The following is a 15,648-nucleotide window of genomic DNA, read 5'->3' as shown; positions in this document are numbered from 1 at the left end:
ATGGGAAACAACTGTATATGCTCACCCTTCATGCCCTTCACTTCCTCATCCTCTTGTCCCATCCTGACACCAAGGCTATGGCTATACTGTAGCCTTCTTGCGGAATAGCTTATGCAAATGAAGTGTGACATAGAATATTGCCGTGCATCATTTGCATAATTAATTAGCAGCCACTTTTGCACGAGAGGATTTTGCACAAAAAGGATCTGTTTACATGGCTCCATTTTGTGCAAAAACCCCCTCTTGTGCAAGAGCTGGTCTTCCTCATTTTTTCAGGAAGAATGGCTCTTGTGCAAGAGGGGTTTTTTGCACAAAAAGGAGCCGTCTACACAACTCCTTTTTGCACAAAAGCCTCTTGCGCAAAAGTGGCTGCTAATTAATTATGCAAAGGAAGCATGGTGATATTGCATGCTGCGCTTCATTTGCATAAGCTTTTCTGCAAGAAGGCTACAGTGTAGCCGTAGCCCAAGTAGCAGGATGTTCTATCACCTATGAAAGATGAGGAGTCATGGTGGACCAGCCTGCATTCCATTCTGGTCCCCTGGCCCACCAGAGATATTAGTTGGCAGCTCCTTGAATCATGTGCATGGGTGAGTGCTGGCACAGTTCACCGCCCCTCTGCCCAATACTTGCCCCTTCTCTGGTGTGAAGGAGACATTGGCACACACCTACTTTGAGTATGCCAGGTTTAAACCCCTTTTTTGGCATCTGGTATCTCCAGAACCTTCTCCTCAGGTTTTGGCTGCACTTCTCAAATCTCCTAATATTTGCACACCCCATCTGTGGCTCCATGAAGTCACGAGATTTCCATTTCCACTTCCTCTTGGCACTGGGAAAAGTGTCCGTCCATTATACCAGGAGGAGGATGGTGGATGGGGGAGAGGGAGGCTCTGTAACAGCAAGGCTTATTTCTCCTCCCTTAGGCCATATATCCCAGCAGAGTTCCTCTGGGCCACTGCCACTGGCTCCCTAGATACCTTTGAAGAGCAGCAGGCACTGTCTGGGAGTTTCTGCTTGGAATCCCCTTCTGGTTTCCTAATGTTGACCCTGTGGCCTTTGTTCCAGTCTAAGTTTTATCATTTGTTGTCCCCGGTATTTACTGGGGATCTGGCTGGGTAGCTCTTCAATGAGCTTTGGATCAGGATCCATGCCTAAGGGTGTGTACAAAAACAGCACAGAAAAAAGCTCTTAAAGAAAGTTTTTAAATTCCTTAATTTCATATTCCCATGCACTTTCTCATGGGATTCAATCAGCATACCATTTTGTTCACTGGTGATATATTTGTCTTAGGTCTGTCAACTCCCTGTAAAATATCACAGCCCATTGCCATGTAATGTGTCACAGCATGATAAGGAACTTTGCTACAACAAGGGTCTACATTAATAAAAAGAATTAAAACTAAGGAAGAGAAACATAAAATATGGATACATATTGTAGTTCTGTACATGAACAAGTCTTTCATACATTAAATCAAATGAGGCTGAGAGATCTAAGGGCTTCAGGCAAAGCTGGAGAAAGCAAATCATAGACATGCTATGCTTCTTGTACTCTAACAAATATTCATTTATTCAAACCCCTCAGTAAGCTGTCACAGATTTGAAAGTTTTGATGGCAGGAGGTGTAAGGAAAAAAAAGAGGGAATCCAGATTTCCCCCACCCCTCCTTCATCATTAGTGAGATTTTCCAAGAAACTCTATTTGGGGAGTGACTGACCTACAAGGGGCAAAGCCATTTGTGAGAGCTACTGTATTATCAGACAGCAGTGCCTCTAGCCATTGTAGTGGGAGCAAAGAGTTTACTGAAAGAAATGGGTGAGACTGAAGAATTTAGTGTGAGGAAACATTAGCTTTGCTTAGTCCCCCTTCTCTACGGACTTTTTCCTGATATTCTTTGTATTCCAGCAAAGCCTGTCTAAGACTTTCTGAGCTCACAGCTACATTGCTCCTCATCCCTGTTTGTTGCTAGAAAATTATGTAAGTTTTCTCTTTATTGCTGCCATTTGGAATTGTACATTCTTGCATGAGCCTGAAACTCTTTATTCTCTGAATCACAGTATTAGCATTATGCCGTTGTGATATGTACAAGCACAGTATACAGTATGTTTCCTGCTAACATGTTTCAGTTTGCTTTAACTATAAAGCACTAAGTTTTCTTCTCTCCATTCTTTAGTAACAGGAGTTTGAATGAAGAATCTTCAGGACAAAGAAGCTACTAGTTGAAATGCAGTTTGTATAAAAGCGTCTTTTGAAATGTTGCACCATACTAACATGAGAATTTAGTGTCTATGTGTATAATAATTGGGATCTAAATATCTATGACAATTTTTAGAGAAAAATGCTTTAAAATGACTTTTTAACATTATTGAATTGTGTAATTAGCATACATGAAATAACAAAGAGAAAGTTAAGCATAACTTGATTACAAGCTATAAGAATATGCAAGGGAACAAATAAATTGTGGGAATTACATTCTAGTAGAGGAAGATGTAACATAAACCACTGGTTGGAAGTGAAAACTATATAAATTCAGACTAAGCATATGGGACAAATTCTTAATGGTGAGAGTAAGTAATCATTGGAATATTATCAAGGGCAGTGGTAGATTTTCAATCATTGACCATTTAAAAATTGCTATTGGATATTTTTCTGAAAGACCTGTTCTTGGAATTATTTTGGGGAAAATCAATGTATCATACAGGAGGACAGACTAGATGATCACAATGTTCCCTCTGGACTTGGATTCTAAGAATAGAGTCTCTTGCTTTTATATCTACTTATCAAATGTACAGTATGTTACGAATATTGTGAAGAATCCAGTGTAGGACCTGATCCTTCAGCTTATACTCAATTACATAATTTCACTGATTTCAGAGATGTTATTCACATGAGTACCAGTCTTTGGATGCATATGATTATTGATAATGATGTATCCTAATAACATAGGCATGTTGATATTCTATCCTTGATGCTCACATTATGTGTGAATTAGATTGATACCAGAATACTATGTGTTAGAGACTTGTACCTCTGTTTTTAGCTTTCTTTTTTAAGAAATAAAGGAAAAGGATAATGCATAGTTAATCCAAATTAAATGTTACAAGACTAACAATTATATGAATAGAAGACTTTCCAGTAAAAATTATTAGGGGTTAGCTGAGTTGTGCACTTTGCATTTAACTACAGGTTTGAAACTTTCCCCAAAGTCTACATATTGGGAAGAAAGGATTGGTTCTTTCTCATCTTTAGGAGGATGTTTCTCTTGGTCTAAAATCTAGAGTGACTGATGTGTGTAGAGTGAAAGTGTATTGTCAAATGATTCAAAGTTGCTAAGAATGGTGCTGCCCTAAACCCCTTAATTTCAGTGACAGCCGGATTGGGCTGTAGATTAACTTCTTAGCATATTTCACTATATATAATTTTGAGCCTTATCCTTCTTTAAATGAGGTCAGTGACAAAACTCCATTGACACCAATTGATCTTTGGTTTGAAAGTTACAAGGAGTAAATCTTTTTAATGGGATGATGTCTTGTAGATAATATCATCCAAGTAATAGTCCATACACTGTAATTAAATTATTAAAATATTAAAGAGAAAACAATCTATGTGAAAAATAAGACTGAATTATTTCAAACATGCAGCATGTCTAGTAAAGTGAAAAGCTGCTTTCTTAAGATGGCCTTTCACACCAAACTGCAAGGTTCAATATTTATCTTTGTCATGCAGTAGAGAATGATTGAATTGCACATATAGTTTACCAAACTTGTGAAGAGAAATCTAGTTATAGGAGGTGAATTAGGGTGATTTGTGACTCTTTATGTGGTGGATAATCATCAGACATATATTTGAAAATAATTACAGTGCATATTTTAAGTCTTTATGCATGCAATGTTTGTGTTTATTTTTATACATATATGCGTGTGTATATATATTTGCAATCCCCATCTATTGTGGGGATTCCCTATCACAGTAACCCCATCTTGAGGGGCTATTGAGTGATAGTAGCAGATTAGCCTTAATAATAAACAGATCTAATTATTCAGTGTTCCTTTCATAGGTGCATGTACTGAAGAAATTCTACAATGAAATTTCCCGTTCTGATAGTCCTGGGGATGCTTTTCAATATTTCCCTCTGTCAGAATTTGCCAAATATTGTAGGTATGTGAACATAATCCTTTCATAGTTGATTTAATTCAGAGCTGATAGAGTATATTTCTCTTAAAAAATGTGCTGATCAGCTTGGAACAGAAAAAAAAAATTGTGAAAAACGCCAGCATATTTTCCTGATTTTTTTTTTTAGTCAAAATAAGGTTCAAATGAACATTTTCTAAGCAGTTATTTACTAACTGACAATATATTTCTGCAGGGAGATTTGGTTTTAATTCTCGATTACAGTGTTTTTCAGGAATTTGGGTTAGACTGAAATAAGCGTGTGCGCGGAGATAGAGAGAAACTGAAGAATAGCCTGACTCAAATCTTTCACCTCTGAGGTGTAATTTAATATTATGCTTCTTTTATTTATTACATGCAACAGCATAAAGAAGTTGCAGTAGACAGCTAAATTATGCTATTGCTTATAATAAAAAAGAACACACAATATAACAGTGCAACTTGTTCTCAAATCTTAAGTAACTATCAACTGGAAAAGCATTCTGGATATCATCATGCAAACACATTGGTTTAGGGTTGGCCCTGCTTTGGGCAGGAGCTTGGGTTCAATGACCTCCTGAGGTCTTTTCCAGCCCTATGATTCATACATAATGCACATGTCATTTTGCTTTGTAATTCCTACAATAGCTTCAGTACAGTCACAAGGCATAGTTTAAAATCTGGCATCCAGTGATGTGAAAACAAAACTATGCAGAAGAAGCTACATCAGCTGAGGTCAGTACTGAAGCCTAGATGCTAAATAAATAAGTGGTTGGAATTCTATTTTTATCTAGCAGAGTAAGAAACACATTTCCTGACAAACCTCTTCTTTCTTTCCTCGTTATGTAATTGTGTTAAATAGTTATTTTCCAGGAAGCCACTATTAAAACATGGAAAGCCAAAGACTCGTAGTTACCAACCAGTATTTTTGAAAAGACATTCATGCAGAACAATTAGAGTAGTAAAACTAAATAAATATGGTGTTTCCATTTAAAAAAAAAGGATTGCTTTGTAATTAAGGTGCTGATTCAGAACCTTTGTGTAAAAGTGATCAGACTTGTTTAATGAGGTATCTTCTGACACAGTGCTCCTTAAAATACAAAATCAGTGATGGCTTTGGAACAAAGGGACTGGCACTGCATGGGTGAATTCACCTAACTTCACCATTAGGACCTGAACGGTAATGCTGGGCTCTTCCTCTGACTAAATAGCCTTGAGAATGTTAGGGGAGGGCATACAGCCCATGAAAAGGACAAATTCAGCACCTTCTCCAGAACAATGGTGAGTCAGCCTGAGTCAAATCTCTGAGGGTTTACATTGTGTCTCAATAGGTAGACCTTAATTGGACTGAGTGTGTTCTTGTTTTAGTGTTGTTCATCCGCATGGCTTCCTTTCAGAATATTCCATCATTGCTACTTTTAAGATGCTGGAAGACTCTCAACAAAATGTGTGGAATGTATGGCAAGTTAGTGATTCAGAAGGCAAAAACAGACTTGGCATTCACTTCTTGGGAGACAAAAAATCTCTGGATTTCTTTCATGCCACTCCATCTAAAACACTCATGTTCAGGACATTCAGTGATGTGGGCAAGGCCTTTGATGGATCTTGGCATAAGTTAGCATTAAGTGTGAAAGGCAATGATGCAAAATTATTGATTGATTGTCAGGAGGTCAGTGCAGTTCCAGGAAATGAACAGAGAGATGTTTCCCGAAATGAATACACTTGGCTGGTAAAAAGATCAGTTTATGAATCTCCTGTTTTGGTAAGTAGCTCTTCTACCATGAATAATGTTAGTACACAGTGTCATCTTCTGGTAATATAGCAGAAGAAAGCCAGTAAGCTAGGTCAGTGAAATTAATTTGTGTTCAATGTTTTTCTTCTAAGTGTTCACCTGATTCTTTTTTAAAACACAGTTGCCTATAATTACTCATCTTGCTGACTGTGGGATTCCATTCCAGACACTATGTAATCTTCCATAAGGTGCAGTTTTTCTTAGCTATGGAAAGAAAAACCTTTTGTAAACCTTTTAAATGGATCGGTTCCATTTATATTCCCTCAGCCTTATAGAATTTAATATCTCTAGCTGCTTCTAGCAGATTCTTTTTTCCCCTCTCCACTTATTACCATTGAAATCAATGCCAAATCTTTCATTAATTTTAGAGGTCCAGAAGCAGGCTTTTAATTAATACAAATGTAATAGTAACTTTCCATATAGTTCTCTCTCAAGAGCTATTCAATACTTTCCTAAAAGTGGCACACAGTAGTATTTTATTATTTTAGCTAGAGCTCCCTCTGGTGGTTAGCACTTGGCTCTAAAAATTGTTCCAAATATTTTGAGCAATAAAGATTTATAGTTACCAGCATTCAGAATAGTGGTGAAATATCTCCTACATGTAAATATAATAACAAATGGAATTACTGACCCAGCACAGGCTTTATGCTAGAGGTTACTACATTTTGATTTAGTATTTCTGTAGTCTGTAAATGGAAGCAAACATAGAAAAGTGACAAGAGCCAGTAAGGTTTAATTTTTTATTTACACTAGGTCATTTTACTAGCAGATAACAAAGCGTTCAGCAAGTGTTGGCTTGAAATTTTGCATTGTAAGAAGAAATCAGGCAGAGTAATTTAGAATTTAAAAAGACAAAAGCAGCAGAAGCAGAATTTGCTCTTTTAATGGCAGTACTCCAATGTAAGCTAGATTCTGCAGCCACTCCAGGTACAGAATCATTATTTAATTCATTGTGTGTGTGTGTATGTGAGAGAGATGTGCCAGGAAGGGGGAAGGAGGCAGGAACAGTTGTTCTATGTCTGCAGCTGTGCGTGCATACTGTATATATATGTCTGATGGAGAAGGAAGCAAATGTTCCTGTGTGATGAGCACAAAGTGAGTAGTAGCAAGTGTGTGCACTTAGGGGTTTAATTAGCTTAATTCAATGATTTTATTTCAGGTAGATTTACAACAATTTGAAATGCACTGTGATGCAGATAAAGCTCATTCAGAAGGATGCTGTGAGCTTTTGGATATTGTGAGTTGGCTTTATGCTTTCTCCCATGAAGTCCTTTGCTTATGACTGTTCAGCACTAACCCACAGCATGGCCACAGATTTTACAGTGCTTTGTGTGTGAGAGACTTCCCTAAGTCACATGTCACATGAGGAGAAAGGGAAGTGTTTGGAAGCTGGGTGGGTCAGGATGATATTTGTTAAAGGACTGAGGCTACATCTAGACTGCAGGCTTCTTTCAGAAGAAACTTTCTTCTGAAAACTTCTTTTGAAAGAGAGTGTCCACATTGCAAAAGTTCATTGAAAAAGTGATCTGCTTTTTTAAAAGACAGAATCCAGACTGAATGGAAACTCTCTTGCATATAAGCTGTGATTGCTAGGGATGGAATGGCTATGAGGGCACCTGTGCTTTTTTCCTCTTTCCTCTTCTTGCAAAATAATTCCTTCTTCCCCATCCACACATGCCTTTTTGTGAAAGAGCTCTTTCGCAAAAAGACTTCTTCCTCATAGAATGAGGATTACCAATACCAGAAAAAACCCTCTGTTATTTCAATTTTTTTGTGGAACAATGTGATTGCAATGTGGAAATTCCTCAAGTTTTGTCAGAAAAACGGCCGTTTTTCCTACAAAACTCTGTAGTATAGACATACCCTGAAGATGGGACAGAATGGGGCATAGGGGTATTGTCATTATTGTGAGGATTTAGAAGCGCTTCATCATCAAGGAATGGGGCAGGGAGGTCATTTGTAGCTGAGAGTCAGATTGGGCCTTAGACTGCACCTCTCAAGATACATATTGGGTTCCCAGCAGGCCACTAAATTCAGGTTGTGTTGACAGATCATGAACACAGCAAGATCATACACTTAGGCTATGTCTAGACGGGCATGATTTTCCAGAAATGCTTTTAACGGAAAACTTTTCTGTTAAAAGCATTTTTGGAAAAGAGTGTCTAGATTGGCACGGACGCTTTTCCGCAAAAGCACTTTTTACGGAAAAGCGTCCGTGCCAATCTAGACGCGCTTTTCTGTAAAAAAGCCCCGATTGTCATTTTCGCTATCGGGGGTTTTTTGCGGAAAACAAATCTCAGCTGTCTACACTGACCCTTTTGAGCAAAAGCTTTGCGCAAAAGGGACTTTTGCCCGAACGGGAGCAGCATAGCATTTCCGCAAAAAGCACTGATTTCTCACAGTAGGAAATCAGTGCTTTTGCGGAAATTCAAGCGGCCAGTGTAAACAGTCGGCAAGTTTTTCCGGACAAGCGGCTGATTTTCCGGAAAAACTGGCCAGTCTAGACACAGCCATAGTGTGTGCCTAGTGGCAGCTCTGTTGTAAGATTTAGAACACTTTCTAATGCCATTTGCACTGATCAGGGATGTCATGCCATCAGTTCAGTCATGTCTCACAACTCATTCTGTACAATACAGAAAATAAATAAAAAAAAGTGTATCTTCATTTTCAGTGTGAAGCAAGTGCTCAACAGGGTCTTGCAGGAAACACTTCATGTAAATGTGCCCATGGGAGACCAGGAAACAAAGGAACAATCAGCCCCACAGTATAATTTGGAAACCAGCTTTCTATTTCTGAAGATTTTTTTTTTATTTTTGTGTAGAAATGATGTTCCTTTTTCTATTCTTGCACTAGGGGCAAAAAGGAGAGAATGGAGAACAAGGAAAGTCTAATAGTGTTGGAAAACTGGTAATTAACATTTATGCTTTGTCCTTAATCTTTTATATATTTGAGAAAGTTTGTCCATCTGTGAGTCTGTCTGTCTGTCTTTGTTCAAGTACTCCTCCTAAACAAAAAGAGCTAGGACTACCAAATGCAGCTTCCTCTTATCATAACTTGAAACAAAGTAAGAGTTAGTTGTGCCAGGAAAATGGGATGTGCGTGAAATAGCATTGTGTCTCATAAAATGGAAAGGGGGCGCTGCTATATAATGACTATATGGGGATAGCAAGGGGCCAGAGATGGTGACTGGGACAGGTATAACCCTATTGGGACACCAGTGGGGCAGAGTTGGAGAAAGGGACAGCTATCTAGTATATAGATGAAAAAGTGTGTTTGTTTGTGTGCCTGTCTCTATCTGTCCCCAAGTGGGGAGATATGCAACTCACCCCCAGCTGTGTCTGCTGGAGCTGCAGTGGCCATAGAGAGGTACTTCTCACCTGGCCCCTAACTGCTGCTGTGAGAGAGGGCTGGGTAGTCCTCTCTTCCCAGGATAGCCTGCATATAGAACCCCTCAGCTCCAGCCCCACCTCAGAGCAATAATTTAAATGAAATGTACATTTTAATTTTATTTTTCAAAAAATCCCCAAAAATAATTGAGTTAAGCACCTGAGCAATGCTAGGTAATTCTCCTAGTATTAAATAAGACAACCTGCCTTCATTTGTACAGTCTGCATTGCTCAGTAATAAAGAAAACAGCTTTGGAAACATGTTCACTGTTGCTGTGCATGGTGGACAAAAGAGAGCATCAACAACAGCAGCACTAGAGAGAGTCAAAGAACTCTCCTTTGTTCTTTGCAGCTGCTCCTTTCATTTCTCACCTAGGCTCCTACTGAAACCTTGTGATCATGGGAATTTGCAGCTTCCTTTATCCAAGTTTGTTCAGTGGTCTGTGGTTCAACGCTTTTCATCCTGTGATATCCATGTTACAACAAAAAACAAGTTCCGAACGATGTGTACCGGTAGTTCGGGATAGGAATCTTAGTCCGAACTACCTAGTTCGAGCCCCGTGTAGCCACGCTACACGGGGTTCGAACCAGCGGGGATTTAAAAATGGCGGCTCCCCGCTTATGCAAATGAAGCCCGGGAAATTCAAATCCCGGGCTTCATTTGCAAGTGCGGTATGCCTATATTACCCTCCTAGTTCGAACTAGGAGGGTAGTGTAGACATACCCATAGAGAGAAAACAGGATGCTCCCTAAAGTAGCAAAGCATACAGACATAAAAAGAGTTCATAGGTCAGTTTTGTGGTAGGAAAAGGTATGCCAATGTAGACACAGCCATAATGTTTATAAATCTCAACCTGCCTTCATTCTGCTCCCAAGACTCCATTATCTTCAGTGATTGATACATTACCAAAAATCTACAGATATAGTGTACCAGTCACTAAAGGGTGGCATAAGTTGTTTGTCACGGCAAAGATGAAAATGTACAAAAGTTGTTATGAACAACACTATAATTCACCCTTTTCAGCTTATATATTCAGGTGCAAAATTAATTTTATGCTACTAGTGGACAGCAATGTATCTTTCTTGTATTTAGTAATTTTATATAGATTACAGTTGCACTGATAATTCATAGTAGAAGTTAGCTGATCATGAGAACCCATATCTTTTCTTTTTTCTTTTTATGCATGTATGTGTGCTTGTTGACTGCAGGGCCTTGTTGGTGATCCAGGGGATTTTGGTCCACCTGGACCAAAAGTTGCTCCAGTAAGCTATGTTTCTGCTTTATAAGAACTAACAACTCTAACCTACTAAAGAGAGAGGAACATATAGAATCACAGAATTCTAGAACCAGAAGGGATGTCAAGAAGTCATCTATTTCAGTCCCCCACACTCATATCCGGACGAAACACCATCTAGATCATCCCTCACAGGCATTTATCTAACCTGCTCTTAAATATCTCCAATGATGGAGATTCCACAACCTCCCAAGGCATGGTTATAAGGTCACTCTGTTTACTAGATCACCAGTTCAAATGCATCCCAAACTGCTAATAATTAGCCCCATAAGTTGTTTCCATCTATTGTGAATTGACTGGTCTCTAAAATGAGATGGTCTTAGTCCAGTTCCCACTAGACTGTGGTATCACAGGAACCATTATCACAATTTGCACTCATTAGCATCAATATTGGCAGCCTCAGAAGAGGGGCCTAGAAATGAATAAATGTGGAATTTGAAAGATCCTTTTATGACAGTAATGATAGTCTGTCTTCAAAAGAGTGACTACACAGTGATTGGGTAGTATAGGAATATTTTTGCTGTAACTGCCTATTTCAAACTCAATTATTGGATGGAAAGCTTCATTCTCCAGAATTGTCACTCCATTATTTTGCATAAAACATAAACCCAAAAGTCTGACAGAGAAAGTCCAGATGCCCGGTAAGTGTATCCTGGACTTTTCAGCCAAAGCCCTCAGAAATGCCTCACTCTTAGCAACTATGGCACCAAAAATTACCATTTTAGCATCTTCAACCAGTAACAGGTCTCTTAGGCAGTCATTGGTTACCAGTTACAAAAATATCCATGGGCATGATCATCATAATGTCCCCAAATTCACTGACTGGTTCATAGGGTGGTAGAGCCAGCCATTGCAACTGTACCAGACATGGCCACCAATGGAGGAGAGGGGGGCAAAGGGAGCAGTCAGCCCAGCGATTTAAAAGTGCCTGGGAGTGCAGTGGCAGCAGCAGCCATGGAAGCCTAGACTCCCAGGCACTTTTAAATCGCTGGGCTGACTGCTCCCTTTGCCCCCCTCTCCTCCATTGGTGGCCATGTATGGTACAGTTGCAATGGCTGGCTCTACCACCCTATGAACCAGTCAGTGGTGTTGGGTGGACCGTCCTATGCAGCAGGAGGTATGCTGTAACCTGTAAAGGGCTGGAGAAGATTACTCTTCTTAACCTCTCATTTCCCCAGTATAAGGGAACAAAACTAGAAGAACTGTGTCCCCTTGAGACATGTCTGAACTACAGTGCCTTCTAGAGCTGCTAGAATTCAGAAAGGTGGTGCAGCTATTCATATCTCGTACCTAGGGCTGTACCGAAAAGGACCATCTGGTCACATGATAATAAGCACTATGCCAATTTAATGTATTTACCGAATAGGGTCTTTAGCTTTGAAAACTTAAAATGTAGTAAGTGGCCCATTGATACTGAATATATGCTAGCTTATTGTACAAGGAAAATATTAAGATGTTATATTATTATTAAGAAAAACTAGGATTAAACCATCAGGTCACCACAATGGCATCGGTTTCTCAGATACTAGATACCTATGCCTGCTTGTACACTGTCACAATTATAATGACCACAGTTGGCTTTTGTGTTTTAAAAAAAATCTAATCAAAACCAATGCATGAATTGATTATCTGGGGTTTTACCGGACCTCCAGGAAGAAAAGGCACACCTGTTCCAAAGGTATTGTATGAATAAGCCTAATTTGTCCATCCTGATAAAATGCATAATGTTTTTGTATGTTTACTTGTTGGGATTTTATTAATTTACAGGGAATACGTGGAGATCCTGGATTACCTGGGAGAGAGGGGGATCCAGGGATAGAGGTAAAGGGGATGTGCAGTTATGAAGTAACCAGTATTTTGTTTCTATAATCTTAAAAACTAACCTCTTTGTCTTAATTTTTGTATTTTCTTTAGGCTTGTCAAGGATCTCAAGGGCCAGAGGGTGATCAAGGTACTTTGGGTTTAAAGGTAGAGTTTTTAAAATTTGAATTTATTCCCTCAACTTTCTATTATTCATGTGTTTATACTTTTCTATGTAAATTAAAATAATCTAATTTACCTTCATGTAGGGAAAGAAAGGGTTTCTAGGAGAAGCAGGTCCTGACGGCCCTTGGGGAAGAACAGTAAGTATCATTCTGTTTGCAAGGGGCTCTGTCTAGTTGATCAGTATCATGGCTTTCTGGGATATTTTAAACATTAAAAAGGCCATAGAGAAGTTTTTAAACAAAGAGATGGGGAAAAGCCGATTGGTGCAGAGAAGCACATAAATCGGATGGAGACTTTTTTTACAGGAGAATCCATTGATAGAGATTCTCTAAGCTGTAGTCAGAAAGAGAGGAGGGGAGAGGACAAACCATGGGCCAGAGCAGAAAAACAACCTCATATAAAGGAATCCAATGCATGAGGGAAGGGCAGACAAATAAATAGTGGCAAATTTTTAAAGTGCTTCTACACAAATGCTAGGAGTCTGACTAGTAAAATGGGTGAACTAGAGTACCTCGTATTAAAGGAGGAGATTGACATAATAGGCATTACTGACATCTGGTGGAATGAGGAAAATCTGTGGGTCATAATCATACCGGGCTATAAAATATATCGGAAGGATAGAGCAGGCCGTGTGGGTGGCGAAGTGGCACTGTATGTAAAAGAGAATGTAGAATCAAATGAAATAAAAATATTAAATGAATCAACATGTTCAATAGAATCGCTATGGATAGTAATTCCATGCGCCAATAATAAGAATTTAGCAGTAGGACTATATTATCGACCACCTGACCAGGATAGCAATACTGACATTGAAATGCTGAGAAGGATTAGAGAGGCTACCAAAATAAAGAATTCTGTAATAATGGGGGATTTTAATTATCCCCATATTGACTGGATACATGTCACCTCAGGAAGAGAAGCAGAGATAAAATTTCTCAATGGCTTAAATGACTTCTTCTTGGAGCAGCTGGTACAGGAACCCACAAGGAGAGAGGCAATTCTCGATTTAGTCCTGCGTGGAGCGCAGAATCAGGTCCACGAGATAACCATTACAGGACCGCTTGGGAATAGTGACCATAATATAATAACATTTAACATTCCAATGGTGGGAAGAACACCTCAGCAGTCCAGAACTCTGGCATTTAATTTCAAAAAGGGGAATTACACAAAAATGAGGAGGATAGTTAAACAGAAATTAAAAGGCACAGTGACTAGAGCCAAATCCATGCAAGCTGCATGGAAACTTTTTAAAGACACCATAATAAAGGCCCAAATTCAATGTATACCCCATATTAAAAACATAGTAAGAGACCTAAAAAACAGTCCCTGTGGCTTAACCACTATGTAAAAGAAGCAGTGAGGGACAAAAAGGCATCTTTCAAGAAGTGGAAGTCCAATCCTATTGAGATAAATAGAAAGGAACATAAACACTGTCAAATCAAGTGTAAAATTTAATAAGAAAAGCAAAAAAAGATTTTGAGGAACAGCTAGCCAAAAACTCAAAAAGAAATAGCAAAATGTTTTTTAAGTAAATTAGAAGCAGGAAGCCTGCTAAAAAACCAGTGAGTCCCTAGATGGTCAAGATACAAAAGGAGCAATCAAGGACGATAAAGCCATTGCAGAGAAACTAAGTGATTTCTTTGCTTCAGTCTTCACGGCTGAGGATGTTAGGGAGATTCCCGAATCTGCAGCGTCCTTTGTGGGTGATGAATCTGAGGAGCTTTCCTGGACTGAAGTGTCATTAGAGGAGGTTTTGGAACAAATAGAAAAACTTAATGTTAACAAATCACTGGGATCAGATGGCATTCATCCAAGGGTTCTAAAAGAACTCAAACGGGAAATTGCTGAACTATTATCTGTAGTTTGTAACCTATCCTTTAAATCGGCTAACATATCTAATGATTGGAAGATAGCTAACGTGACACCAATATTTAAAAACAGCTCTAGAGGCGATCCTGGCATTTACAGACTAGTAAGTCTAACTTCAGTACTGGGCAAATTAGTCGAAACAATAGTAAAGAATAAAATTGTTAGGCACGTAGAAGAACATAATTTGCTGGACAGTAGATGGGGTCTCCTTCCGATCTCTTCCCTGAGAATTCCCTGCCAAAGCATTCTCCACAGCAGTGCCTATGCAGAAAGGCTGAAAGCAGTAACTCACCTCTAGTGGAATTGGGGATACCTGCATTGACTTTCTTTTCCTGGAGTTTACATGCTGCCAGTTTTCTTCCCTGTTCTGTACTGCCCTCACTGTTTTTTCAGACTGCTGTGCCTGCTTAAATACTACCTTCTATCAAGAAAGTCTTCATCTTCTCTGATGGAATGTAGGGTTGATACTTGGGCCTCAAGTCCTCTAATCTTTTCTTCCAAAATGGCAACCAGTTTGTACTTAATGCAGATGAAATCCCTTCTCTCTTCCAGAAGGAAGACAAACATGGCACATGCTGTGCAGGTAACAACAGCAGACCGATCACTATCCATACCTACCTTTCTTCTGCGAGATTCCTCAGATGTTTTTAAATTCCTCCTTGAAGGGGTCATGTAGCTGCAATTGCAAATCTTAGTTAGACTTTCTCTGGTAGTGTAGACCTGGCCTTAAAGGGCCTATCTGGGCTGCAGCTTAACTTCTATCTGACTGTTCCCCTACAGAGAGTTGACAGACAGATGCAAGGATGCTACTACCAATCTGAAGAATTCTTTCTCCTCATCCCTACAAATGCTGTTTGTGATAGAGGAACCTCCTTCCTCTGAGAGAACCCAGTTCCAACCACAAAAAGATGTGTTTCTTTCTTCTTTTTTTTTAAAGAACCCTACAGGGGTGGAAGTGGGGGAGAATCTGAGGGTATGTCTACACTACAGTGCTAATTCGAACTAACTTAGTTCGAATTAGTTAATTCGAACTAAGCTAATTCGAACTAGCGCATCTAGAACTAAAAACTAGTTCGAATTAGCGTTTTGCTAATTCGAACTAGCGCGTCCACACTGATTGGACGCACGGGGGCATCTAAGGGCAGCTGAAACAGGTTCTGGCAGGGCATCAGGTC

The 15,648-nt window shown here is 39.3% G+C and overlaps 1 protein-coding gene across 1 annotated transcript in view; it reads left to right on the top strand.

The window, feature by feature from the left end:
- Positions 1-1,679: 1,679 nt before the first annotated feature.
- LOC102449880 (uncharacterized) overlaps positions 1,680-15,648 on the top strand; it is a 30,198-nt gene continuing 16,229 nt past the window's right edge. Inside the window, exons 1-6 of the mRNA XM_075923638.1 lie at positions 1,680-1,973; positions 2,170-7,174; positions 8,791-8,844; positions 12,386-12,439; positions 12,533-12,586; positions 12,688-12,741. Coding sequence (XP_075779753.1) covers positions 7,082-7,174; positions 8,791-8,844; positions 12,386-12,439; positions 12,533-12,586; positions 12,688-12,741 — 309 coding nt within the window. The 5' untranslated portion in view covers positions 1,680-1,973; positions 2,170-7,081. The remainder of the gene's footprint in view (positions 1,974-2,169; positions 7,175-8,790; positions 8,845-12,385; positions 12,440-12,532; positions 12,587-12,687; positions 12,742-15,648) is intronic.

Source organism: Pelodiscus sinensis, chromosome 3 (genome assembly GCF_049634645.1).
Source record: "Pelodiscus sinensis isolate JC-2024 chromosome 3, ASM4963464v1, whole genome shotgun sequence".
Taxonomy (NCBI): Eukaryota; Metazoa; Chordata; order Testudines; family Trionychidae; genus Pelodiscus; species Pelodiscus sinensis.
Note: the sequence above shows the minus strand (reverse complement) of the source record. Positions and strands in the feature narration are given on the sequence as shown.